The sequence below is a fragment of the Drosophila grimshawi genome, unplaced genomic scaffold (assembly GCF_018153295.1).
Source record: "Drosophila grimshawi isolate 15287-2541.00 unplaced genomic scaffold, ASM1815329v1 contig_44, whole genome shotgun sequence".
In the NCBI taxonomy this organism is placed as follows: Eukaryota; Metazoa; Arthropoda; class Insecta; order Diptera; family Drosophilidae; genus Drosophila; species Drosophila grimshawi.
This window is the reverse complement of record NW_025063240.1, coordinates 17,785,505-17,812,028: the sequence shown is the minus strand read 5'-3', so window position 1 is coordinate 17,812,028 and position 26,524 is coordinate 17,785,505. Positions and strand designations below refer to the sequence as shown.

General features: G+C 38.0%; 1 protein-coding gene across 2 annotated transcripts; it reads right to left on the bottom strand.

Annotated features, from left to right (window-relative positions):
• On the bottom strand, positions 1-25,176 carry LOC6557673 (protein sprouty). Of its 2 annotated transcripts, none has more exons than XM_032742962.1 (2): positions 25,159-25,176; positions 1-2,430 (listed from the first exon to the last, which is right to left on the bottom strand). In XM_032742962.1, exon 2 carries the CDS (start codon positions 2,218-2,220, stop codon positions 319-321), a length of 1,902 nt encoding a protein of 633 aa, XP_032598853.1. In that variant the 5' UTR covers positions 2,221-2,430; positions 25,159-25,176; the 3' UTR covers positions 1-318. The 2 variants fall into 2 exon arrangements, with proteins under 2 accessions (XP_032598853.1, XP_032598852.1); XM_032742961.1 differs by lacking the exon at positions 25,159-25,176 and adding an exon at positions 15,284-15,545.
• Positions 25,177-26,524: the final 1,348 nt, after the last annotated feature.

Sequence of the window (26,524 nt, the reverse complement as noted above, 5' to 3'; positions counted from 1 at the left end):
TTTTTCCCTTTTTTTTTTTTGTTTTGCTTTAAATCATACATTAAACTTTTTTTTGTGTGTATAGCTTTAAATCATACATTCTCAATATTTGTTGTAAATATATATATATAGGCATATATCTTTAAGTCATACATTTAATATTTGTATATATAGGCGTATATATATATATATATAAATTTTGCCACCTACCAAGCGACTCTTATTTTGTGCGTATCGTTTTTTACGCGCGGCAAAAAACGCGCACAAAACGCGTGCGACGCTTTTCCACTTCCCATTTTCTTCTTTTTCATTTGTTGTTTTTCTTTTTGTTTTTTGTTCTTAGTAGTCCGGACTGGAGTCGAGCAGTCGCTTCTCCGGCGTCAGATCGCCCTTGCGCAATATCCGGCTGGCCGCACTGCAACCATGCTCGAAACTCTTGCCACTAACCGGAATGCCAACATTTTGATTGCCATTCACCGGGCTGATGCCACCCAGTGGCACAATCGGCATCATGCTGCTGGTGGAGTTGATGCCACCGCCGCCAGCACTGCCGCTGTTGCCGCTGCCATTGCCCATGGCGGAGATGTTGCCCTGGCAGCGACAGCCGCGTCCCGCAAACCTGGCATAGCACTTCTCGCAGAGTTTGATGCAACCGCGCATGGGCCAATAGCACCACAAGCAGGGCAGCACAATGGACAGGGCGCCCAGCCAGCCCCAGCGCTGGGTGCGCTTGTAGGGGCCACAGGAACAGGGATTATCGACACAGGGTGTGCCATTGCCATCATCACAGTCCATATCATTGTCCCGGGCGCAGTGATAGAACAGGGCCTTGGCACAGCACAAACACGACGCATAATCAATGATAGACTCGGCGCTGCACAAACACGTCTTGTTGCATACCCATGTCTGGGGCAGCGGTCGCGGACTCTGGCACTGCTCGCAGCGGCACAGACCGCAACGGGGACAGACAATCGGATTGAGCAGCGACGGATCACCGCCGATGACAATCGAGGCGCCCAGTTGACCAGCTGCTGACTGTTGATGTTGATGCGGCTGCAGCTGTTGCTGCTGCTGTTGCAACAGCTCCTCCAGTGCGTGCATGTGCTCCTTGCCCGAGGATGGCTGCTTGGTGATGGGCTGCGTCAGCTGCGGCTGTCCACTGGCCGCTGCTGCCGCAAATCCCAGGCCAAGACGAGGTGGCGCCGGCGGCGCAAACTTTGAGGCGGGTGCTTTGGTTTGACCATTTAACTGATGCGGTTGTAGTTGTTGGTGTTGGTGTTGATGTTGGTGTTGGTGTTGCGCGGGAGTTGTTGTGCTGTGCTGCAAATGCGAATGTAATAAGCCATCGGTGCCATCGATGCCCGTTGCTGACGTTGCTGACGTCGGCGTCGCCGTCGACGTTGCCAGTCGATGATGAGGTGTTGTTGCTGTTTGATGATGATGATGATGTTGCTGGTGTTGCTGCTGCTGCTGCTGTTGTTGGTGTCGCTGCGGCAGCAACAGCAAATGATGCGTCGTCGTCTGGCCATTGTCCTGCTGGCCGGCGGGATGTTGCGACCGTGTCGCATGCTGCAACGGCGTGTCCACATACTCATTGGTGAGCCTCTCCGATTCGGGTCGCGGTTGCGCCAGCGTGACAGGGGAGGCGGGCGGCTGACCCAGTGACGTTGACAACAGTGACGCGGCCGGCTCAGCGCTTTGGAAATGACTAAGGAAGTTGTTGTTGTTGTTGCTGCTGATGTTGTTGCTGTTGCTGCTGTTGTTGCTGCTGCTGCTGCTGCTGCTGTTGATTGTTAGCAGCGGCGGGGGCGGACGGCGACGAGTGAAACTGGATGTGGAACCAGCGCTGCTGCTGTTCGCCGTTGCCGTCGATGAGGATGCGTTGCTGCTGTTGCGACTCAAGCTGCTCGGACGCTGGGGCAGAAATGTCAGATGATGGATCTGATAGTCGTCGAAATCGGCCGTTGTTGGTATTATCGATATTGTGTTGTTGTTTGTGGTTGTTGTTGCTGCTGCTGCTGCTGCTGCTGTTGTTGTAATACTCGAAAGTTGCTGATTGCTGTTGTTGTTGCTATTGTTGCTGCTATTGTTGCTGCTGGTACTGTTGCTGTTGCTGTTGCTGTTGCTATTGATGCTGCCACTTAACGCTGTTGGCTCCGGCGCCCTTGGTCGATGCACGCGCGGTAGTAGCTTTGGGGGCCGGGGTGGCGCCAAGGGATCGCCGCCATTTCTGCGATCCATGTAGTGTTGCAACCAATGCCCAAAAGCACCAGTCCTTGCCACTGCACACTCCAAAAGGTCTTCAGCCTCGATTACGGGCTGTACCCCCTTAATATGGCCCTCGGTAATTGCTGTGCCCGAAATCGGCTCGATTTGCCTTCATCCTAGCCACGTTCTCTCGATTGCCGTTTTTTTTCTCTTGCCTCAGCCACACAGCACGGCGATTGCTTTCTGCAAAAAGAAACAAAACAAACCAAAATACCAAATTAAATAAACAAAAATTCGATTCAAGTACAGTCGTACAGTCAAGCTTTGTAATAACAGAACACAAGGCTTTACTGTACCTTAATTGTTATTTTATGTATTTTCTAATGATATGCACAACAAACAAAACAATGGCATAAAATATATAAAGATATGCATTAAATTAGTTGGAAAATTGTGTTGCGCAACTGCAACGTTATTGAAGTTTGACTGTATTTATGTGCAACTGCCTCCAAATGGCACGTTCATTTCATACATATTAGTAGATTCTAAGCATGGGGCAGGGGCAGTGGCAGGGGCACAAATGAAGGCCCCCTGCAACATGGCACGATTCGCTGTTTTTTTGTTGCTGTTGTTATTATTATTACTGTGCTTATATAGTTTAAATATAAAAGTTTTTCTTCATGTGCCGAGTATATTTCATTGTTTGTAATTAATTTCTTGCTGTGCTATTAAAAGCAGCTAAGAACAACAGCAGCAACAACAACAACAACAAAGCTTTGGTCAGCTCAACGCCCAAGAAAAAGGTCAAAATCTTGGCGTGACTTTTGTGTAAACATAAATGCAAAGCTTTTTTTTACCCTACAGTTAAGTGGCTTTGCAAGGGGTATACTACTAAAGTCAGACGAGTTTTTCATAGTTAGAATGTTTATAGTTTAGTTTATAAAGCTGATTAATGAAAGCATTCATAACTCAATTAGGTTAACAACATCTTAACTTTTTTCTATTGGTTTATTTGCTTTATTCAATACAGGGTATGTGGTCAGCTGGCACTTGAAAAGTGTGCCCTTCTAGTTGTTTATTTTTTATACTTGTTTTATTAATTCTTTTTTTTTGGTTCAAATGTCTCGAATTGGCACTAAACATAAAAAATTCACTTGAATTCGGTGCCTGGACACATGATATTTTCAAGATTATGGCTCCCTAATTGTGAGTTGAGTTATTAAAGGGAATCTTGCTTAATGTGAATTCTGCAGAAATGGTTTAGTCTATTGTTGTTTTGTAATTGCCACACTTTATATATAGTACATATATATATATAAATTTGTTGTGATCTCTGCTAAGTTTCACAGTTTGCTAAACTCGGAATTTTTGTGGTACAAATTTGTTTTTTAGTATTATAATCACCTCAGGCCATTTGAACTGTTTAGCCTCCATTATCTTTTTATAGACACTCCCGCAGTTCGTAAAAATCCAAGTAAAATTAATCTCTTTACCCACTTTAATTGCTTTCTATATGTGTACGTATGTATTTATGTATTTATATGTATGTATGTCTGTTTGTATTATTAATACTTTAATTGTGCTTTGACTCTTGCCATTGAACCGCTTCAGCAAAAATGTTTACACATTATTAAATCCATGGCACGAGTCAGAAATAAGGAAAATACAGGAAATTATTAAAGACTCGATATATAGAATATGCATATATATATATACTATATATATATTTGGTCATAAAAAGCGTCAAGAATTAATATTATTATTAGTATTTTGAATGCTTACAAAAAGCGCCTCGCAAAATGTATATTCTAAGTGGATCTTTATAGATCCACCTTTACATAAGTATATAGCGATATGCACACACACACACACATATATATATATAAAACATGTATATGTGTTTTGTGTGTTGGTATAAAAATTAACACAAACGCCCACTTATTGACGTCATGTCCGGTACTCAAAAACAATTTTCGAGAATGACCACAATTGAGAAAAACAAAATCGAAATAAACAGCCAACAGATGAGGAATGGGCTTTGGACCAGCTAAGAGGAGGAGGAGGAGCAGGAGGAGAAGGATGAAGAGGTGTTCTAAGTGGGGCATTCGGGGGCAGGGGCAGCTGTGGCAGATCGCTGCTGATTGCCAATAAGAAAAGCTATAACAACAAAAAAAAAAAGAAATGAAAAAGAAAAAGAATCAGAATAAATACTCGATGTGTGTGTTTGCCAATCGCTTTGGCTGTAAACGTGATTTGATTTTTTCTTTTGATTTTCTTTATTTCTTTATTTTATTTTTTTTTAATTTCTTGTAGTTTTTTTTTTTTTTTAATTTCTTGTAGCTATTTTTTTTTTTTTTGTTCTTATACACATTTGATTTTATGTTATTGTCAGAGGATTATCAAATTATTTGTGTTGTTCAAATTATTTAGTAATTTATGAACATGAGGAATGTGCCAAAATGAACAAGACAGATAACAAATAAATCAATAAATAATTAAATATATTTTATGGGCATTTTTGTTTTTTAATTGGCATTTTAGTGAAATCAAGTTAATAAAACTAAAAACTAAATTGAGCCGAAAACTCAAAAACAAAAATGCCAAAAAAAAAACATAAAATGAACAGCAAAAAACGAGCAACGTGAAGATTTTCGATTTCATTCTTAAATTAATTGGCACAGCGCAACAAACACAACAACAACAACAATAAACAAACACAACAACTGCAACAACAATAGCAACACGTAATTTAAAAAGATTTTTCTTATTTTTAGTTGGGTTTAGCATTAAGTATTGTTAGTTGCTGTTGTTGCTGCTGTTGTTGCTGCTGCTGTTGTTGCTGTTGCTGCTGTTGTTGCTGCTGCTGTTGTTGCTGCTGCTGCTGCTGTTGCTGCTGCTGTTGCTGCTGCTGTTGCTGCTGTTGTTGCTGCTGTTGTTGCTGCTGTTGCTGCTGCTGCTGTTGTTGCTGTTGCTGTTGTTGTTTTCATTTTGATTTGGTATTTTTATTTTTTGCTGGCAAACTTTGACCTTGGCAAGAAGTGGTGAAAAAGTGCTGCCAATTTTTCTTTTTCCTTTTTTTTTGTTTAAGTACATAGCGCATTTATTTTTAACATTGTTGTCACAGTTATTGTTGTTGTTGCTGCTGCTGCTGCTGCTGCTGCTTGTTGTTGTTCACACAACGAAAATTGCCATTTGAATTTGAAACGTTTTCATTAATAAATGAACTTGACGTTTTGCGGGCGCCACAGAACAAGTCACAAGTCGATGTCGCAGTTGGCGTCGCTGTCGCAGTCGCTGTCGACGTCAACGTCTTAGTGACGCCGATGTCAACGTTGTCGTCTTTCATTCAAACGTTTCAACGATTTCGATGGGTTTTATTTTTTTGGTTGTTGTATTTATTTTATTTTTTTTTTGCGCCATTGTATTTTGTTTGTTGTTTGGCTGCTTGGTTTGTTTGTTTGTTGGCGGCAGAGAAACAAGTGTCACTGCATGTTGCAATTCAAATACAACAACAACAACAGCAACTGCAACCTGCAACAACAACAACAATGACAACCAGAGCAACACAGCAATGCGCTGTGTTTTTATATATAAAAATAAACTCGCAGCGAATCAAATGCAAACAGGTTTTATTCTATTCTTTTTTTTCCGTGCTTAAACAACGAATTGTTGTTGTTGTTGCTGTTGTGGTTGCTGTTCTGGCTTATAAGCCGGTGATTTTGAGGGCCGAGCTGTGGGCGGAGGTGACATTGAAGTTCAAATTAATGTTGTGGGAGCAACTATAGGTTGGGCGGGTGGTGGGCTGCAGAGAGACTAGCGGTGGCATATAAGGCGTGTCCCGCTGCCATTTATGCATTGAATTAATTGCCGCTAAAGAAATGTCAGCATGACCCAATTAACATAAATAAAAGCAACAAAAAAAAACACATTAAATGAGCAATTTTATGAACTACTCAGAAGCGTTTATATTAGTCATTTAGCCAAATAAAATGTGTCACTTTGGCTGCAGGCAATCAAATAATAAGGAAACACCCGATAAATAAACATAAATATATATAATTAATTGGTTGCCAATATTGTCTGCTTTACTTAATTACACTCACTTAATGCCCCTGCTGTCTACTAAAGTACAATTATAATTGAATCACGTGGGCTTCGAGGCGTTTAAGTGTTTCTGCTATTTCATTTCATTTATTTTAGCAAAATTCGCTGATCTGCGGAAATTGACAAGCAGTCAGCATTGACTATATATACACATAAAAAAATACTATATATATATATGTATATATATATGTAAATAATAGCTAGCAAAAGATTATTGGCTCGTGCGCTTTTTGATATTATTATAATTATTCTGTTATGTTTCCAAAGACAGAGTAGGATGGAGAGATATGCATTTTCATATGGTGTTTTTAATGCATTTTTAGCGGCGACGCCTGCTAAAAATATGTGCGGATTTGCCTTAAGGGCACACACACACAGATACACACACAGATACACACACACACGCACAGCAAACGACGACGACGAAGACAACGACAAATGAAAAACCTACACAGGAAACACTAATGACTGCAGAGCTGCTCGGAGCCCCCGTGGCAGTAAATCGGTAACGGAAAAGGCTTGGCGAAAAGGGCGAAAAAAGGGTAACAGGGGAAATCAATCGGCATGCAACAGCAACAACAGCAGCAACATCGGCTGCTGCTGCTGCTTGTGCTGCTGCTTGTGCTGTGGCACAACAAACATAGCCACAGTTGCTGTTGCAGCACAGATCATTAAACTATTTAAATGCTCAAACCGCGCGAGCGAAAGAGAGAAAGAGAGAAAGAGAGCGCAAAAGAGCGAGAGAGGGGTAGACAGTGACAGAGAGAGCGAGAGAGAGAGAGAGAGAGACAGTCAGACAAGCAGACGGACAGACAGCTCAAGCCAGAGACTAAAGAAGTAAAAACTAAAAACCAGACGCAAGTAGTCTAAAAGGCCATATGTTGTTGTGGATGCTGCAGCAGCAACAGCAGCAGCAGCAGCAGCAGCAGCAAAGGGCAGCTAATAGTTTTCAAAGCAAATGAGCAGCACATGTGGCAAACACACACACAGATACACACACACACACAGATACACACACACACAGATACACACACATGCTGCTGCTGCTCACGCATGTGCGTTTGTATATAAATATATATAAATATATACACACATTGTGTACAGAGAAAGAAATTCACTTTTCTTATGATCAATTTGAGGTGACTTCAAGTAAGATGAAACCATTCTTAAATGAAGTGAAAAAAGCTCTTGTTGCAAGCATAAAAAATTAATATTACTACAAATATTGCCACATTTCAAGTAATTAAAAATCCAAAGATTTAAAAATAGTTTAAGTTAAATAATAAAATATGTCAAATAACTATTTAAAATTAAAAGAATAAAAAATACAAAGTAACAATAATATGCCAATTGGCAGATTATTCAAATTTTCTATTTCTACTTCTATTTTGTTGCAGTGTATTTTATTTAGTAGGGCCCGACTGCGTCTATGCTCTTGATAATGATGCTGATGATTATGTTGGCTGCTTTTGTCCATTTTTCTTTACTTTTTTTTTTAGTAATCATTGAAGCTAACTGGCTGACTGAACGATTCAAGTTAACAGAGACCAAGAGAGAGCGAGAGCGAGAGAGAGAGAGAGAGAGAGGGAGCATAGGATGAACGAACGCACAGCAAAAGATCAAATCACCAACAAATGAGGCTGAGTTGGGCAACAACAGCAACAACAACTGAGAAAACTGGAAACATTCGACGGTTAGGTTTTTTGTTGGTTGTTGTTGTTGTTGCTTGTTGTTGTTGTTGTTGTTGCTGGCTGGTGTGTAAGAAAGAAGCCCATAAACTACAGATGATCGACCTCAAGATTTTCTTGCACTGATTGTCGACTGAGGCGAAGAGGCGAAGAGCCTCTTACAATTTTCTACGCAGCTGTATCTATATACACACACACACATACACACACTCTCTCTGTCTATGGGTGTGTGTGTGTGTGTGTGATGCGTCAGCTGGTGCATTGGCTTGCAGTAGGTAGGTTGGTTCAGGTAGAATTCTCAGTGTGTTCTTCATAATGGCCAAAGTGAGTTACAGTTAAGTGGCAGCCAAAAAGGAAGCTGCAACATTTGCTGCATCTACTAATTGTTGTTGCAGTGCGTAAGTGCTGTTTCATTGTTGTTGCATGCACACCTTTTGACTGACAACAACAACAGCAACAACAACAGCAACAGCAACACAACTGTTGCCCTTGCCTTATAAATAGATACCTTCAACAGATGTTTTACCAAACCAAACCAAAAAAAAAAATGTGTTCATTGAAAATGTTCAGATGTTCATTCGCCCGGGAAGTGGGGGGAATTTCCTGTACAATATACACATATGTCTATGAATGTGTAGTTTTTTAAAGAACTAGAACTGGACTGGCTTCAATAGCTACATTAATTGTTAGCTTATAGATTTGTTTTTTACTTGATTTACTGGCCATGTAAACGATTTGCTGAAGGGTTACTTTGTGTATTGGTATAATAACAAATGGTTGACAAATGGATGTGCTATATATACTAAATATAGAATACTACTAATCTGATAGCTTTGATTTTACTTTGGAGTTCTAGAACTTTGAATTGGGCGTCATTTTCAATGCTCTGAATGATTTTTAGCATATTGAAATTATTTATTTATCGTTTGTTGATATATTTTCATAATTTAAATATGACAAATAAAAAGAGTTTATATAGTTTAGAGACAGACAGTAGACTTAAGTTGTTATTGTAATTCTTTGCTATTATTGTTTTGTCATTTGCATTTAGTATTATTTCATATAGCTCGTAATCTGCTGGTGCTGCTGCTGCTGCTTCTTCTGCCACGCAGCAACGCCCACAAATTTGCTAGGGACAGTCCCCTTCAACCAAATAAAAGACTAGAAGAAGCAGAGCATTAATAGAGCCATACACACACACACACACACACACACACATAATTTTCTATATCTAATTTTCGTGTGCTACGTTGGCGTAGACTGCGCAGGCGACAGCTGCTCCTAAATACATACATACAACCAACTATCTAGCTAGCTAACTGACAACGTGCTAAGACACACACACACACACACACACACACACACAGGTGCACACCATGTTCATTGGCTGGCAAAAAATAAGCCAAAATAAAATAAGCGACATTCATGACATGCTGTTGATGACGTCAATGACACACACACACAAACACAGATTGAAAAAGGAACGCCATCACGTCTGTCGTCGGTGTATTTCTATACCTACACACAAACATATAAATTCCCACTTATAGAGACAGCTACCAAAATAGCAACAACAACAATCGAGAGCAAATCGACGGCCTGCTTTTGTGGCTCAAAGAGCGTCAGGCAACCACCCAAAAATGAACAGCGCCCGACACATCAACCTGACCCGCCTTAACTTGCCCTCAAGTACACACACCAGCACACACACACACACACACAGCTGTACCCATTCACACACACACACACACAGACACAAACAGCTGAGCTGGCAAAGTTTATCAAAGCATAGAAACAGGCGCGTGATTTGGGGCCAAAAAGCGAGCGAGAGAATGACTGAGAGCGAGAGACAGAGACAGAGACAGAGAGAGAGTGAGAGAGAGAGAGAGAGAGCGAGAGAAGCGTCGCAAACACTTTACTGTCTGCGCTTTGCTATTTTTAGCCACATTTTGGCCAACAATCCCCAACCCTCCCACGACGCCCCCGCTTGCTTTCTTTCTCTCTTGTGTACATCCGTAAGATACACAACGAAAAAAAGAAAAAAAAAAAGAAAAAAAGAGGTGAGTGACGCCTAAAGTGTCTGCAGCGCAATGAATTCTGAGATGCTTACATTTGCCCAGGATAACAATATCAACAACAATAACAATAGCAGCAGCAGCAGCAGCAGTTGGCTGCGTGGGCTCGTCTCAAGCCAAGTGGAGCTATGGCAACACTGGCGCACAGCCTGGTCACCTACGCACCTTGCAGCCCCCAAAATAGCAGCTTCTCTTGCTTTCTACAGTTGGAAAAAAATTAGGACGCAATTAAAATGCCATGCAGCGTTTTCAGCAGTTAATTTGTTAATTCGCAAAAATATTCAAGCTGAGTAAATATAGTTTTTTGTGTTCAAACCCATTTCAGAATAATTCATAAGCAGTAAAACTATTATTCAAATGATTTCATATTTAAGCGAATAAATCTACTAATTACCAAATTCAAATATATCTACTAAAAATCAATATTTAAAATTTCCAATTAAAACTCTTGAATATTTTATACACAAATGAAGACATTTCTTTTCTTAATTGAATCAACATTTTCTTGGCTATTTGGTTATTTTTTTGGGCTGTGTAGACGGAGCATTTGATAAGGATGTGGGCTGTGGATGAGGATCATTATAATGGTTAATGGTTGTCACCTACAGGTGGCAAAGATTGCGCCCAGCCATTGTGTTTATTGCCAGCCAAGACATAGACGAGCGACGAGCGACGAGAGACGAGAGACGAGGGACGAGCGACGACATCAAAGGCCGCCTCCTCATTCGTTGCCTGTGACAGTTTTGGGGCGTATTTTTCGTTTTTATTTAGATTTTTCTATCATTTCATTGACGACATTCTCGGAAACATATTTGTTTTGTGTACGCAAATACTATATATGTACATCTCTGTATCTTATACAAATATATATATATATATCTCGATATATCTGCCTGTATCGCAATATATACTCAGCAGTTAGCGCTTAATAAGCATTTTGTATGCGCTTCTCGACAACTGCCATTTGGGTGGGCCAGGCAAGAAAAAGAAGAAAAAAAAGAAGCAAACAAAACTAAAAAAAAACTAAAACGAAACAAAACAAAAACTAGAGAAGAACTCAAACTGGGAGCCGCTTAAGCTTTGGGGCATGCAAAAACTAACAAACGGAAGCGAACTTAATGCGTGGGCAGACCAACAATTGGGGGTTGGATAGGGTTGGGTTGGGTTGGGAAAGTAGTCTAAAGACTGGCGCTTTGCTAATGGATAGCTGATAGATAGAATGGAATGCTTGGATAGTAAAGTATCGTATATATTAAATAAATTGGTTGATGCGTATGTAAAGCATAGCTTTTAAAAGCAATTTCAGGAAATGACTAAGAAAACACATTCAACTTGTTTTGCCCAAGCTAAAAATCAAATTATCAAATCATATTCTTATGAAATAGTTTTTAGAAATATTCTAAAATTGCATAGTGTTTCAAAATATCGAATTTTGTTGTTGCTTATACAGTTAAAGAGTTAAGTTGATTTCTGCAAAGACTTCGCCAGTGTCAGTGAATATATGTAAATAAAATCTGATGTTTAACACATTGTTGGTCAACAACTCTGCAAAAATACCAAACAGCATTCAGATGAAGTCTTCAAAATAATCTTAAAAATAAACCAAATAAAGCATTTCACTGCGATATATTTTATGCGAAACATAACAAAAAGATTGATCGACAAATCTACGTAAAAGTTGCAGATACTTTTTGGTTTATGGTGGCAAGTGTGCCATTCATCATCATTATCATCATCACCATTAGCATCATGATCGTCTATTGCACTGCCCTACAATGTTGTTGTTGTTGTTGTTGCTGCTGTTGGCTGTTTGGGGTTTATTTTTAAAAATTATAATTTTCAAAAATAACAATTTTGCGACGACAAAAATAATTAAAATCACATGTTTGCTTGCGGCATAAAATGTTTTCAGACTTTTTTGGTTTTTCTTTCTTAAGTCTGTCTGTCTGTTTGTCTGTCTGTCTGTCTGTCTGTCCGTCTGTCTGTTTGTATGTGTATTTATTATTTTGTTTCTGCTTTTGTTATTGTTGTTTTTGTTTTTGACTCTTTCTTTTTTGGCTTTTCACTTGGCGTTTCGCTTTGCTTTGCTGGCACCGCAAAAAGCCGCAGAATTTCAGCTTTTTCGTCAACGCAAAAGTACTTTGCTCATCTATTTACATATTGATATAGATATATATACATATATGCATATGAATATACATATGTGTATGTTTGTGCATATGTATATATAACATATATATATATATACTGCATGCTTTCATATTGAAGAGATCGACATTCTCGGCCTCGTCAATGTATTTAATTAGAGCTACTTAGTATTAAGTTTAGTTTTGTATTTGATTCAATATCTTCTTTAGTCTATATTGCACTTTAATCTGAAGAAGATATAGTTTTATATTTTATACTAAAGTACAACTTGTACTGTATATTCAAGTTGATCTTAGTTTGAACTGTTAAAGCCATTTGTTTGCTCCAAAAGATCGTTAATGAAAATTCATTTATATTGGACTATTTCTTGAAATGAAGCTAAAATGGTCACTAAATTAATTTCGGATACATTACTAAACAATAAATTACAATAATATGAACTGCAATCAGCCAATGCAAAAGGTCACCAATTAAAATTCAGAGTCAAGTTGTTTTTATATTAAAAAGTTTGCATTGGCATTTAAAAAGTGGCATAATTAATGTTTTCCACCTTTGTTGCCACTTAATAAATCTATTTGGTAAACAGTTCGAGTGACCCACATATCATTGCTATAAATCTTAAATTAATTGCATATACGTCTGCTTAAATATATCTATATATATTTATATATTATTTATTTCGATATGCATGCGCTTGTATATTGCATTATAGCATTATAGTAACATGTATTACAATTTTTGGCTTTGCTTTCTGAATTTGCGTATTTGTGTGCCTCAGTCTCTGCCGCAGAGGCAGCAGCCTCCTTCTGTGCCCCTGCCACAGTCTCTGTTTCAGTTTCGGTTGCCCATTCCCACGTTGTTGAGACTGCGTCATCAACGACATTGTAAATTTTTCTCAAAATGTTTGGCTAATTCTTTGAATGCCTGTTTGCTGTTGTTGTTGTTGTTGTTGTTGCTATTTGTTATTTATTTGGTTAATCAAATTTAAACATATAATTTATTTATTTATATTCTCGGAGAACCTTTGGCTACGTTCATGAATGAATTTCGCTAGAGCGCGATTTTTCTGTGTGTTGTTCTCTACTATATTTTTGGCTATGACATAAATAGGTGTATATCTATATATATATATATATATATGCATATATAGATATGTATATTTTTGTTTACGTGTGTTTGTGTGTCTGCCTAAATTTAATTTAATGCCAAGTGCGACTGGCGAAAAAATGCCTGATAAAAACTATTGCAAATCACGATTCCATTGAAAAAAATATAAATTCGCAGACAGGTGAGCAGAAGGTGTTAGGCGGGAACAAAGGAGTTGGGGGAAAACCCCTCAGGCACGGCTAAACACTAAGCTATCAGAACGAAAACAAAACCATATCAGATACAAATCCAAATCGAAATCGAGTTCGTTTCCACCAAAAAAAAAAAAACAAAAAAATGCAGTCACGAGCCAAAAGAAAAATAATGCTCGACAGAAGTAAACGTATGTGGAACGTCGAGACCATCGATCAAAATGTATACAAAAACAACAAGGAAGCGGTGAGGGGTTGGGGTTGGGGGGGAAACAAAATGTTAACATGCCCACAAACGAACTTATCGGGCCTGAAAAACTTTTTTTTTCTTTAACGCCTCTTCATTTATTTTTGGGACTCTTGAGCTGTGCGAGCGATAGAGACATTTTTTCTGTGGTTGCTGTTGTTGTTGTTGGTCGCGTTCGTCAGTTCTTAACCCACTCCAAAAAAAAAAAACAAAAAAAAACTACCAGCACTCCTGATATTTTAAGCGTGTGTCAATTTGAAAGCAACGACAAAAAAAATAGAAAGTAAAAGCTAAACGAAAAAAACTATAAAAAAAAAAGTGCGTTTAACCGCTTATCGAGCGGATGCAATGAAAGAAGTGCCAATGACGAAATCGAATCGTAAATAGAACTGTTTTTTGTTGTAGTTTTTTTGTTTCTTTTTTTGGTTTGTTTATGGGACAGCACGTGATTTTACAGTTAGCTCAGTTGGCTAGATTAGAGCGATCAGAAAAAACCAGTGAAAAGACTTTAGTGCTGCGGTGCTCCACTCCAGGTGTGTGTGTGTGTGTGTTGACAACACAACAAATGAGTGAGAAACTGATTAGAGACAACGGGCAGATTTAGTGAATGGGAAGTTCAAATTCATTTGCACCTTATCAGCAGCCGACGGAGGAGCAACAATGAAGCAAATAACACAATCGAATCGAATCGAAGCGACTTTGAATCGGATCCAATCCAATCCAAATACAATCCGATCGCAATATAATGCTGCCATATAAAATGTAAAGAAAACTGTTTTCATTTTGTTCGGTTTTTATTTTTATTTTTTTTTGTTGTTCATATTCATTCTAATCTTTGTTAGGTGCATGCCGCATTATCTGTCTGGCAGATCGGTAAATAGGTGCGAGACAAACAACAAGCAACTGCAAAGTCAGTTAAACATTTGATTGCGAGTTGAATTTGTACTCTGTTCCCCTGTGGAGGGTATTTCTCATTTGCTCAACCATTTTGTAACTTAAATGGGGATTTATTTGGCTGCAGATATCATAGAATATCATAATATCACAATTGAAGGAAAATAACACTTGCCACAGTCGGATATACACTCGAAAACAATTAATAAGTTGCATAATTAGAAAATTAATGAATATCCGGCATAATATGCTGAAATTGCAATAAAATGATGTAGCAGCAAACAGCAAAACAACAAAAAACAAAAAAAACATTCTAAATGATTAGCTTGTTTTCTGATTATTGTTTTAAAACAATCCTTCCTGTTGTTGTTTACTACAGCATACTATATATAGTCGTTTATATATGTATGTAAGAATGTATATAGTATAGACATAAATTAACATTTGCATTTGTCACGACCCTGCCACAAATCAGTAGAAATGGTAATTGTGCATTTCCTGATATCTGATAGCGCCAAGGTCCCGTTACAAAATGTTGAAATTCCACAACTGTTTTTTTTTTGTTTAGTTTTCGTTTCTGTTTCTGTTTTTGCTTTTGTTTTTGTTTTTTATGCATATCCAAGTTGGGTTGGGGAAACTTACATTGATTTTCAAAAGCAATCCGTTTAAAATCCAAATAGAAAATTGTGTATATAATCCGTTATGTTATATATATATATATAGATGTATATATGTGTGTGTTATATCCAATTTAATGCTGTGTACTCGTTGTGGTAGACTCGTAGTATAATCCAAAGTTTGGGGGCACTTAACTTGAATTTAGGTGGCTTTTATTTCTAGTCGCGATGCGATCGCGGCATTTAATTTAACATACAGACGCTGTATGTGTATGTATGTATGTATGCGTGTGTGTGTTGCTGTTGGTGTATTTGTTGTGCGTGTTGTGTGTATATATATGTGTATATACAAATAGACGGGCGTAGATTTGCTTTTTGCTGTTGTTGTGTTGTGTTGTGTTATTTATTTAGCATTTATGTACATATTAAAAAATATTTTTTATTCGCTTTGCTGGTTTTTTTCGCATTTCATTCACAAAAGTAAATTTAATTAACACAAAACGCGACGTTGACAGCGACGCAGCGACAGCGACGTGGGCAGAGACAGCGGCAGCGACGCTCGAACGAGACTGTTACAGGTTTGCGTGCCAAAAATATTATTATATTAACAATAATAATAATAATAATAATGAACGTTTGCGGCAACGGCGACGGCGGCGTTTACGTTGACAGCGACTGCGGGCTCACACACATACACACACGCACACACATACACACACAGGCAGACACGGCACACACACTCATGCAGAGACATGCACACGAACACACACAGATATGCTCACACGGACGCACACTCTGACGGGGGCCACGTCGACGTCGACGGCTGTAGATGTGTGAGTGTGTTGCTTTTTTTTTTTTGTATCTGTATCTGTGCGCTACGACAAACACACTACAGTAAAAAATATTTTTATGCAATTTTATATAGACAAATTTCGTGTGTCGTTGCTGTTGTTGTTGTTGTTGTCGTTGTTGCTGTTGTTTTATTTTTCGCTTAACACGTTTTGTATTTGAATTGAAATTTTTTTGTGTTTTTTTTTCGCTAGATATTTTTGCCGTGCTCGTTGTTGTTGTTGTTGCTTTTGTTGTTGTTGTTGTTGTTGGACTTTTAAATAGACGTCGATTTTCTTTGCGCAATTTACATTTTTAGGCACATGATTTCCATTGGAAGCAATTTGTAATTCCAAAATAGATTTTCAATTGCGATTGCAATTCCATTTATATTAACAAACAAACATTTTGTTTTTATTTTTTGAAACTCACACTATTTGTATATTTTGCACACAATTAATTAAATAATATTTGAATTTTAATTATTGCTCTGGTTACTTGGTCGTCGTTCGTTTTGTGCGATGAATTGTTGTTAAATTGTTTTGAAGTGAATGTTTAATAATGCCAGGCTACAAAAAAATTTACTCTTCGCGGCAGCCGCTCTGCTCAGCTCCGTTCACGTTGCACTGTGTACACGCTCAAAGTTTTTGAAGCGAAATGAATGCCGAGTTCGTAGCGACGTACTGGCAACCGTTTGATTTTTTCAACGGCGAATCCATTTCATTCTGAAATTGTGTGTGCGGCGAAAAGAGCGCGGTGAGAGTGTAGCTCTGTGAGTGCTCTCAAAACCCAGGTGTACGTGAAAGCATGACATAAGTACTTACTACGCACCATTTTAGGTTTAAGTATTAATAATTTTTTAAAGGTGCAAACTAAATATACCAAATATATTCATTGGTTTGTTTAATTATTTGAGTAGTTATATGATGTAAATGTTGTAAAATCAATTTTGCAGAAATTTATCATAAATATAAATTGTAAAACTAAATTTTTAATTTCAATTTAAGACCACAAATGTCACACAAAAACAGTTGCACAAATAATATGCATTATATTTGAATGCTTGAGAGCCAATGCACTTTTTCAAAGACACGTTTCGCTAAATACGACTGGGTATGGCATGTGCAATACATATATATTTATGTATGTTTAAGTTTTATACATACATTGGTATGTGGTTGATCATTTGCGAGAGAGCAAAGCGAATTCGCTCTTTGACTCAATGCGAATTCGCTGCACTCCACCGCTTGAGTGACTACAAAGCAAAAATTTTTGTTGAACTACACAGCATTTGTAAGGCGACGACAACACATGGTCGGCCTTTCTTAACCCCCTCCACACCCGCCATCTGACAGCGCCCTTGTCCCACATGCAGCGACTACAGGCCTCAAAAGCGCACGAAGCCAGCCTATGCTATAAGCGACAACGACGGTGACGACGACGGCGACGGCGGCGACGAATTTTCGTACTAAAAACCAACCGGACGTTGCCGCCACCGCCGTTGCCCGCTCTCCCGTTTGCCCGTTCTCCGTTCTCCCGTTCGCCGTTCGGCCGACGCCAACATAAGCTTTGGGGCTGCGCAGCTTTATCCGTGTGCGACTGTATGTGTGTGTGTGTTCGTGTCTATGTGTGTGTTTTTTTAGTGTTGGGGGTTTTGCTGTGTGTGAGTGTGTGTGTGTGTGTTGCTGTTGTTGTTTTTAAAAAAACGGAAATTGAAAATATGCCAACTTGTAGGCGCGCTCGTTCGCTCGGCTTGCTCGCTGCTGTTAAGGTGGGGAGGGGCACCGCGTGCGGCGGGGGGAACTTGCGACAAATTCATGCCAGTTTTTTTTTCTTTTTCATTCATTTAAATTTAAAAGCAAACAGCTCGCAAACAAGCAGTAGCAATAACAAGCCGCCACCCCCTGCAGTGCCAACACACCGCCCTCCCTCCCTCACCCCACACACTAAACACTCATTTTTAGGCTCGCTGCCTACGCGAGAATCCAAAAACACACACACACACACACCGAGTGTGTGTTTTTCAAATTCGAATCCAAATCCAATCACTCAAATCACAATTTTTCGCCCTGAGTTATTTATTTTTCAGCTCGAATTTTCGAGTGTGTTTTTTTTTTGTTTATTTGTATTAAATTGAATCTCAGCTAGTTGCATATTTTCACCAACATTTTTTTTTTTTGCGCTGGGCCATAAAATAGTATCAGACTCAATGAGCGTTGCCTGTTTCTGTTTCTGTTTCGCGTTGGCTGCCAATATGAATGAAAAATACGCACACAGCGAGGCGAAAGTAGCTACACAAAAAACAACAACAACAAAAGCAAACCACGGCGATATTGTTGTCTATGCATGAATAGCTGCAGCTGCCAAGTGTGTGTGTTTGTGTGTGTGTGTGTTTTGTCTGTTTGATTGTGTGTGTGTGTGTGTGTGCGGGTAAGTATCTGTATCTGAATGTTGCATGAGGTAAGCATACAGTGTTGTTGTTGTTGGTGTTGTTGCTGTTGGTTTTGTTGCTGTCATGGCAGTATAGTGCGAGTAGAAAAGTTAACAACCGGCGCGACCATTACACAAATCATTCATCAAAGCAAACAATTTAGGATCGTTGTTAGTCAAGCATAAATTATATGTAGTTGAAATTGTAAGCATTTGAATGCTCTTTTCATAAAGCAAATAATACACTTTATTTGCCATGTGATTTGCTCAGCTTGCCATTGACGGGAGTCTTGAATTTCAACAATGAAACTGCGTCGAGTGTGAATGATTTTGAAAGGCAAACACATCAACGACGACTGGTTCAGCGTTGTCTGGCTGGCTCTGCTCTTTCTGCTTGGGCTGCTGCTGCTGCTGCTGCCGCTGTTGTTGTTGATGTTCGGGCAGAGTTGCCGAGTGCTTTGCGCAGGCAGTGTCTATAGAAAAATACACGACTCTGCGGCGACAACAACAACAATAACAACAGCAAACTGTGCGCAGGCAGAGCGACTTTAAAATAAAAATCTCAAAACCAGTAGCACTTTTCTTGGGCTTCAACATTAAAAAAAAGTGCGTGGCAACAACAGCAGCAACAACAACAGCAACAGCAGTCGACTGCGAAGTGCGTTGAAAACAGCGAAAAACAACAACAAAAGCGTCGACGACAAAAAAAAAGTTAAAGCGAGCGTGAAGAGTTGTTTGTTGTCTAATAAGCCAAGCCTCAAAACCGGGGTAGAGATAGCAGGCAGGCAGGCAGGCAAATCGGATCGACTGTAGATAACAACTAGTAAAAAAAAACTACATGTAAATACATACATACATACATGCTAGCTTGGGACACAGACTATTGGGTGCCAGAGATTAGCATGAACTTTCCAGGGCAGAAGGAAGCGAAAAAAGCATGCATAAATACATATGTAGATATATATATAAATATATATGTATATATGTATATACATTTATTATATGGCATAGTATCAAAATGGCTTGCTAAACATATACATATGTATAGATGTATGTATGTATCGCTGTATTTACTCACACACACACACACAACAGACAGTCGTCGACACTCGAAACTTCCTCTCCAATGCCACAAGACTCAACTCGTTTTTAGCGCGAGCGAAAATCACTGTACGACAGCGACAGCGAATTTGAACGAGTCGAGCGAATTTGAAACGAGTCAAAGAGCGCGTCAAGTGCGGCGAATTCCGAAACAGCTCGCTCTCACTCACTCCGCCAAGAGTCGTTTTTATGAATGAAACCGTTTATAATGAATGGAGGCCTGCGCTGCCAGCGACGCTGCCCCGCTGCCGTCGTCGCTGTCACCGTCGTGTGCGCTGGCAAAGAAAAAAAACTTGGTTCTGCTTTTTTCTTGCTTTTTTTTTTGCTTTTGTATGATTTAAAAATTGTTGTTGATGTTTTTCGTGGCTATTTTATTTAATGTCTTATATCTGAACATATATATTTATATATTGATTGTGTATTTTTCTTTCTCTGTCTCTCTCGGTCGCTCTGTAAATTGTTTACGCTTATTTTTGGAAATATTGCAATATTTTCTTGTGTTTTTTTCAATTTTGGTCAATCTTTGACAGACTCGCCGCCGCCCCAAATTAACCGCAAATCTTTAACAAAAGCCACTTTCTGCAGAAAAGCATAAAAACTTAGTTTTATGGAAATTCTATTTGGAATATGCATAAATTTTTGGCCATAATGAAACTGCGTAAATTTTTGGTAGATAAATTGCCCACATCTGCTGATGAACGTGGGCGTAGGCCGACTATCTAATATCTCTCAGTTGCGACACGTTAACACACATATTTAATATTTACATATGTATATATATATATATAATTATATGTATATATATCTATACTAACTCGCCACTCATATTAAGTTTCGTTCTAACCCACTGTAGACAACAAGTTCTTCACAGGTTTTCCAAAAAGCCGATTTCATTTTGCCTGCCCAAATGTGGCAAAAAAAAAAAACATTTTTAATTATATGTATTGGGACAGTTGGGACAAAAATGCAAATTATATATTTGCAGCTGCAACTTAAATTCATAAACATTTTCGAATAATATTGTTTTAAGTTTTATAGACGACTTTCTATACCCTTATTTAGAATATATTTCACTTGATATTTAGAAAACATTGGGAAACTTTTGTTTTATTAATTCTGATAGATAAGTAAAGACAAAAAAGAAGTAAAATATTCAAGATTCGAGTATGAAATTCTTATATTTGAAAAATATTACTATATTATGAAATTCCTGACTACAAAAAGTAAATCGTTTGGCGAGTGATAATAATAATATAATAATTAGACCTAAACTAACAGATGAGATACACATAAGTATAAAGAAAAGACTTGAATACGTTGCCGACTTATCTTTGCATAAAATGCAATTTGGAATAGCCCCCGCACAATTAGTGTCACCATCAAATAGGCAGAGTTGTTCGAAAATAAGCATAACATATGCTCGTTTTTTTTTGGTTGGCAGTAAAATGGTTAAAAAGTTAGCCATAAGAGTGACAATAATGTATGTGCCACGCTCGTTTCCCGTGGCAAAGAGGCGCACAACAAATGCATATTTAAATTACGACCAAATTTGGACACGCCGTAGGTTCAACCAAATCTTTGCCATGTCAGCTGAAAAATGGTTAAATGTGAAGCATTTCGGCTTTTTGGATTCGCTTTCGATGTGGGCTTTGTCTGCTTTGCATATAATCAACTTGGAAAGTGTCCGAAAAAAAAGAAGAAAAAAAAAACCGTCGGCGTTGGTGGGTCGCCCAGAAAGCAGCAAACACACACAATCCACAACCACACACGAAAAGCGTATTTGAGTTTTCAATATTGAAGCTAAACAAATGTTAAATGTTAATAACAATGGCAAAATGACGACGGCAATGGCAACACTTAAAACGCCAACCCGCTTCCGTCCCATTCATAAATTCCAAAAAGGTCCATCATCAAATATAATTCAGTCTTTAACAATGATCATTTATTTAATGAGCAGAACATTTTATTTGGATTCGTGCTTCAATTTGAGGCACAATTGCTACATTCAATATGCAACGATAATTGGGCTTCCAAAATTGTAATGTTGCATTAATCTAGAGTCAAATCATGTCAAAGGAATATTTTAATCGCAGCCTCAGTCGAAAAATGTATCAAAAGTCCAAAATTTGAGGAAAACGTTTTGTAAAATGATAGATAGATGGATAAATAGATGGATATCTCTTAGAGAAATGTTGGAAGAATCGGAAATTTTAAAGATTTGCTTAAATTGAATAACTGGTTAGTCTGCTCAATGGGCAAATATTTTACTCAGTTTTGCTGAAAAACGGCCAACTTTGAAATTGGTTTTCAAGTAAACTACGCAACTCGTCGCTCTTTTTATAGTCGCTATCGATAGGTATGTCAATCTCTAATAAAACTTGATTAAAAAATCTTTTTTTTTCTGTTTTCCGCAGCTAAATGAATTAGAGCTTAAATGTAGTATTCATCTAGGGGCTAAAATCGTTATATATTTGAAAATTTGTTCAGTTTTGATCAAGTTTTTACTTTTGGCTAATATATGAAAATGATTGGGGAAATGAAGTATTTTTTATAAGACAATTCGTGATTAAAAAGATATTCGTTTGGGATATCTGTCGAATTTTCAAGTGGAATTTTAAGAAAAAAATGTATATGAAGCAGAGTACGCTGAAGATATTCGCGTTAATCAGTTAATGGACTCTTAGCCAACTGAATTGGAAGCCCTCGCATATGTTACAGTTTACAGCTAAATTTGCGGGGGTGTTGGCAAGAAAAGGTTGGTCAGATGGTCAGATGGTGGCTCATTCAATTCGGGCTTATTCACAAATATGTGCATTGGCATTGTGGCCATAAATGGCGCTCAGCATGCAGCTACCGAGCTGAGCCGAAAATAAAGACAGTTGACACACCCGTGGAATGCCAAAGATTGTTGCATGCCTCATGCCAAAATGATCGCAGAATCGCAGGCAGCGTCCGAGCCTGGAATGCCATGCAACCAGTAGCCACATCCGCTGTCAACCTGGGAAATTAACGCAGTTATTCACACAGTTCTCTGAGCCGTGAACTCAAACCCGAAAAGACCCAAAGTCCGAAAAACTCTTGAATTGAGTTTGAGGCTTGATGTGAGCTTAAAGGCAACGCCCCAAAATGCCCAGCAAAAAGCAAAACTGTGTCTGCCTGATCTTGATTTGGAGTCATTATGATACCAATTCTCAAAAAATAACTCCGTGTCTACCTAACCGATTGTCTGACCGCTCTTTCAACCTCTCTGATCGCCCGAAAGCCCAACAAATCAAAAGACAAATGGGTCGAAAAATCAGTTTTGTTGTTGTTGTTGTTACTGTTGATGTTTGTTGTTGTAGTGGTTATTCACTGATTCGTTCAGCTGTTGGAATTTGTCGACTACTGTTTCGCATTTTTTTGCCAATTGCCAAATATTTTGAAGCGTCTTTAAGCCCACAGCCTTAACCAATGCCAATGCCAACAGCTTCTGTTTTGCCATGTCAGCTGCGAAGCCAAAAAAAAAGGCAATATTTAAATCGAAAAAAGGTTAATCATAATAATAATCGACTAATAATACGACTTTGACAGACTGGAATTTGAAAAGCACTGTTGCGCCTATAATTGAGCTGGTCGACTGAACTAAGCCTGAGACAGTTTAAGCCATAAATTATTACCAACTGATCGGACTAGATACTGCCAACTAAATTCAATTATTTTTAGAGTTTCTTTCTACAAGGAACAAATAGATTTCGAAGACTTTCTTTTGGTATTCTTGTGATAATTGGGTTATTGTAATTCAGAGGTTTGTAAGGGGAAAGATGTATAAATAGGATTTTAAAAATTGTAATGCCAATAGCAATAATAAGTAGGACTCTGAAGAAGCGGGTACTTCTCAGAAAGGATTCATACTTTTGATATTTGAATTAAGAAACCCACAGAAAGGATTAATCGAATTATAAAGCCAGTAGAAATTTAAAAATATATCATAAATTTCACATATATAACTGAAAGAGTAAATAGATTTGATATATTGAATTTATAATTTACTCAGACATTCTTTTGATATTCTTGTAATTTGTATTCTTACAAGCTTACAAGGAAAAAGGCCATATAGAAGCACTCAATAATGATTTAAGGAATTCTAATTCAATTCAAATATCTTACTAAAAAGATAGACTAAATAGGCTTCTAAAGAAACATATACTAATAAAATATGATTTATTTCAATTCAGAAATTCTTTTGGTTACTTTGAATTGTTAATAGCTCAAAATGAAAAGGAAGCTGATTTGAAGTATTTAAGGAATTATTGTGCCATTAGCAAATTAGATATATTAGTAAAGACATAGAATAAATAAATTAATGTTCTACAAGGCGCTTACTGAAAGAGCTTCTGAAGAATCATAGAGCTTCTGAAGAATAGAGACTAATTCAGACTTTATCCTGACACTGAATACTTTTGGATATTTTGAGTTTATTTTCATTTATAGGCTTACATCGAAAAAGAAGGTATAGAAGAGTATAGAGTTTTAAGATGCTACTGAAAATGTGTTTACTGAAAGAATAAATATGCTTCTCAAGAAGCATGTATTCATCAGAGATGATTTTTCAATTTAAATCATAATTTACGCAGACATTCTTTTGGTAATCTTGTAAATTTAAATATGTTTTGTTATTCAGGCTTACAAGGATTTAAGTAATTATAAATCTACTATTAAATATAATATATTAGTAAAGAGTTAAAATAGGTTTCTATAAACCGCTAACTGAAAGAATAAATAGGTTTCTAGGATTCAATTCAAATCAAAGTTTATCCATTTTTACACATTTTCTGCTGATTTTCGAATTACAGCGAAAATTAGGATATAGTTTCATTCAGCGAGGACTAAGAGAATTGTATTATCAATAGAAATTCTACTATACTATATTCTAAAAGACGCGTACTAAAATACTGATCAGGTTTGTGAAGAATATCAATAAGAATATCATATAAATACACTAATAAGAGAGGATTTTTATATTTTACAGGCTTGAAAGGAAAAATAGTATATAAAAGCTCTCAGCAAGGATTAAAACAATTATAATTATTTATATATGGTTTCATATATATTTCAAAGTACTCATAAAGAGTAATATATGTTTCTAATAATCGAAAAGCAACTGTTACTTTGCCCTTCGATAAATCGGTGCAGGAAGACTAAAGATTTCAAAGTTCGAAGGGCTCATTTTACTATCTGAAATGTGAAGTCTCTGGTCGCATTTTGGTCCTTTCTTAAGATATGTAGATTTCAAGAGAGACCCAAAAATGTTGGTTCAAGAAATTAGGCTTTTAAGTTGTTTTAAAATTAAGTCTTAATAACTCAACTAAAGGATTTAGCTATGCCCATAGGATAATTAAAGTCTATTAAAGTTAGGCTTTATAATTCTTTATTCAGTAAATTATAGCAAGATCTAAATGAGCTTATCTCTACTTTGAACCATTTTTCGAGGGTTCAACAAATTCATAGAAATTAACTGAAGAATAGTATAACTTATACATATAATAAATTATAATTACTCACCGGTTGATAAATTCGCAAAGCTAACGTCTTAAATATACAATTGTTTATTAGGTATATTGCTGAATATTGTTTATAAGAAGTTTGTTAAATTATTGTAAACTTGTTTTATATACTTTATTGAAGTTAAACAATCAGTAGTAATTTTCAGAAGAATATTGTTTTATGCAAACTGTACTTTTATTTAAATATCAGCTTAATTCTATTGTTGATAATACTTGACACACACTCACTATTTAGCTAACAATCTAATTGAATATTTAAGAGTTCGATATTTATTAATTTATGTACTTTGATTAACTATGTAATTAACACATTATTTATTTAGAAATAATATTACACATACGCCGCGTGGCGATTGCTTAAAAGTTTTTTGGGGGGAGGAAACTTATCTTTGCTTATTGCGTTTCTATATTTTACATTTAATTGCGTATTGGTTCTGGGAAATGTTATTTTTTTTTTACTTTTTAGCTATTGCTGAAGGAGTAGAGAGAATGAAGAATCCTTTTTCAGATGCACACACGGAGAGATTTTATGTTGAATGCAGGCTGACGTTCGTCGAGTGACTGACACGATGGTGCAGCGCCATTTGCATCGAGAAAGTGCCACCAAAAGTGCCTGGGCTGGCTGCAGTTGTCATCGGTTACCGCACACGAGCGCCCCACTCGGCAAATGGCCGACAGGATGCTGCCTGGGAGACGACGAGTCACGAGCGTGGTCCGAGCGCGAATTACAGCACACGAACTGATTGCAAATTGGGTTGGATGCGATGCGATGCGATGCGCTGCGTGGGCTTTTGTATTTTGAGGTTTGATGTTGCAGCTCCAACTCGCTACCTCCTCCCCATTCTGCTGCTTTACTCTAATCTTCCAAAAAAATATTAAAAATTGAAAAACTAATTAAGTATTTGAACACTTTATTGGAGTACTATTTAAAGGGTTCTGGTCAGTCGCTTGTTTTGGTTCAGCCTGTTTTGGTTCACCCTAAACGCGTTGCACCAAACCGCCCAAAAACACCGACTTTCCCGCCTCTCCTCAAGCTGTGATTTCGTCTTTGGCTGCCTGCACGCTGCACAGCCAATGAATGGCCTTCATTCAAGGTCATCGAGGTTTTGACGGCCATTTTGAAAATGCTTATACCGTTCAATGGCCGCCCGCAAACGCAGCAGCCGCTCGCAGGCTGCACTTCCTGCCCAATGAGCTTGGCCCTGAAATGGAGAACGCCTGCTCCGTTCGCTGCGTGTGCCGCGTTGCCTTGGCAACGTCCTTCGATAGGCGTAGCCATGACATTGGCCCTGAATTCCGAGTCTCCGCTTTGGGGGTTGCTTCCGTTGCAGCAACAGCAGCAACAGCAGCAGCAGCAGCAGCAC

Coding starts and splice junctions, on each gene's coding strand:
- LOC6557673 (XM_032742962.1), bottom strand. CDS start 2,220: ATGGATCGCAGAAATGGCGGCGATCCCTTGGCGCCACCCCGGCCCCCA.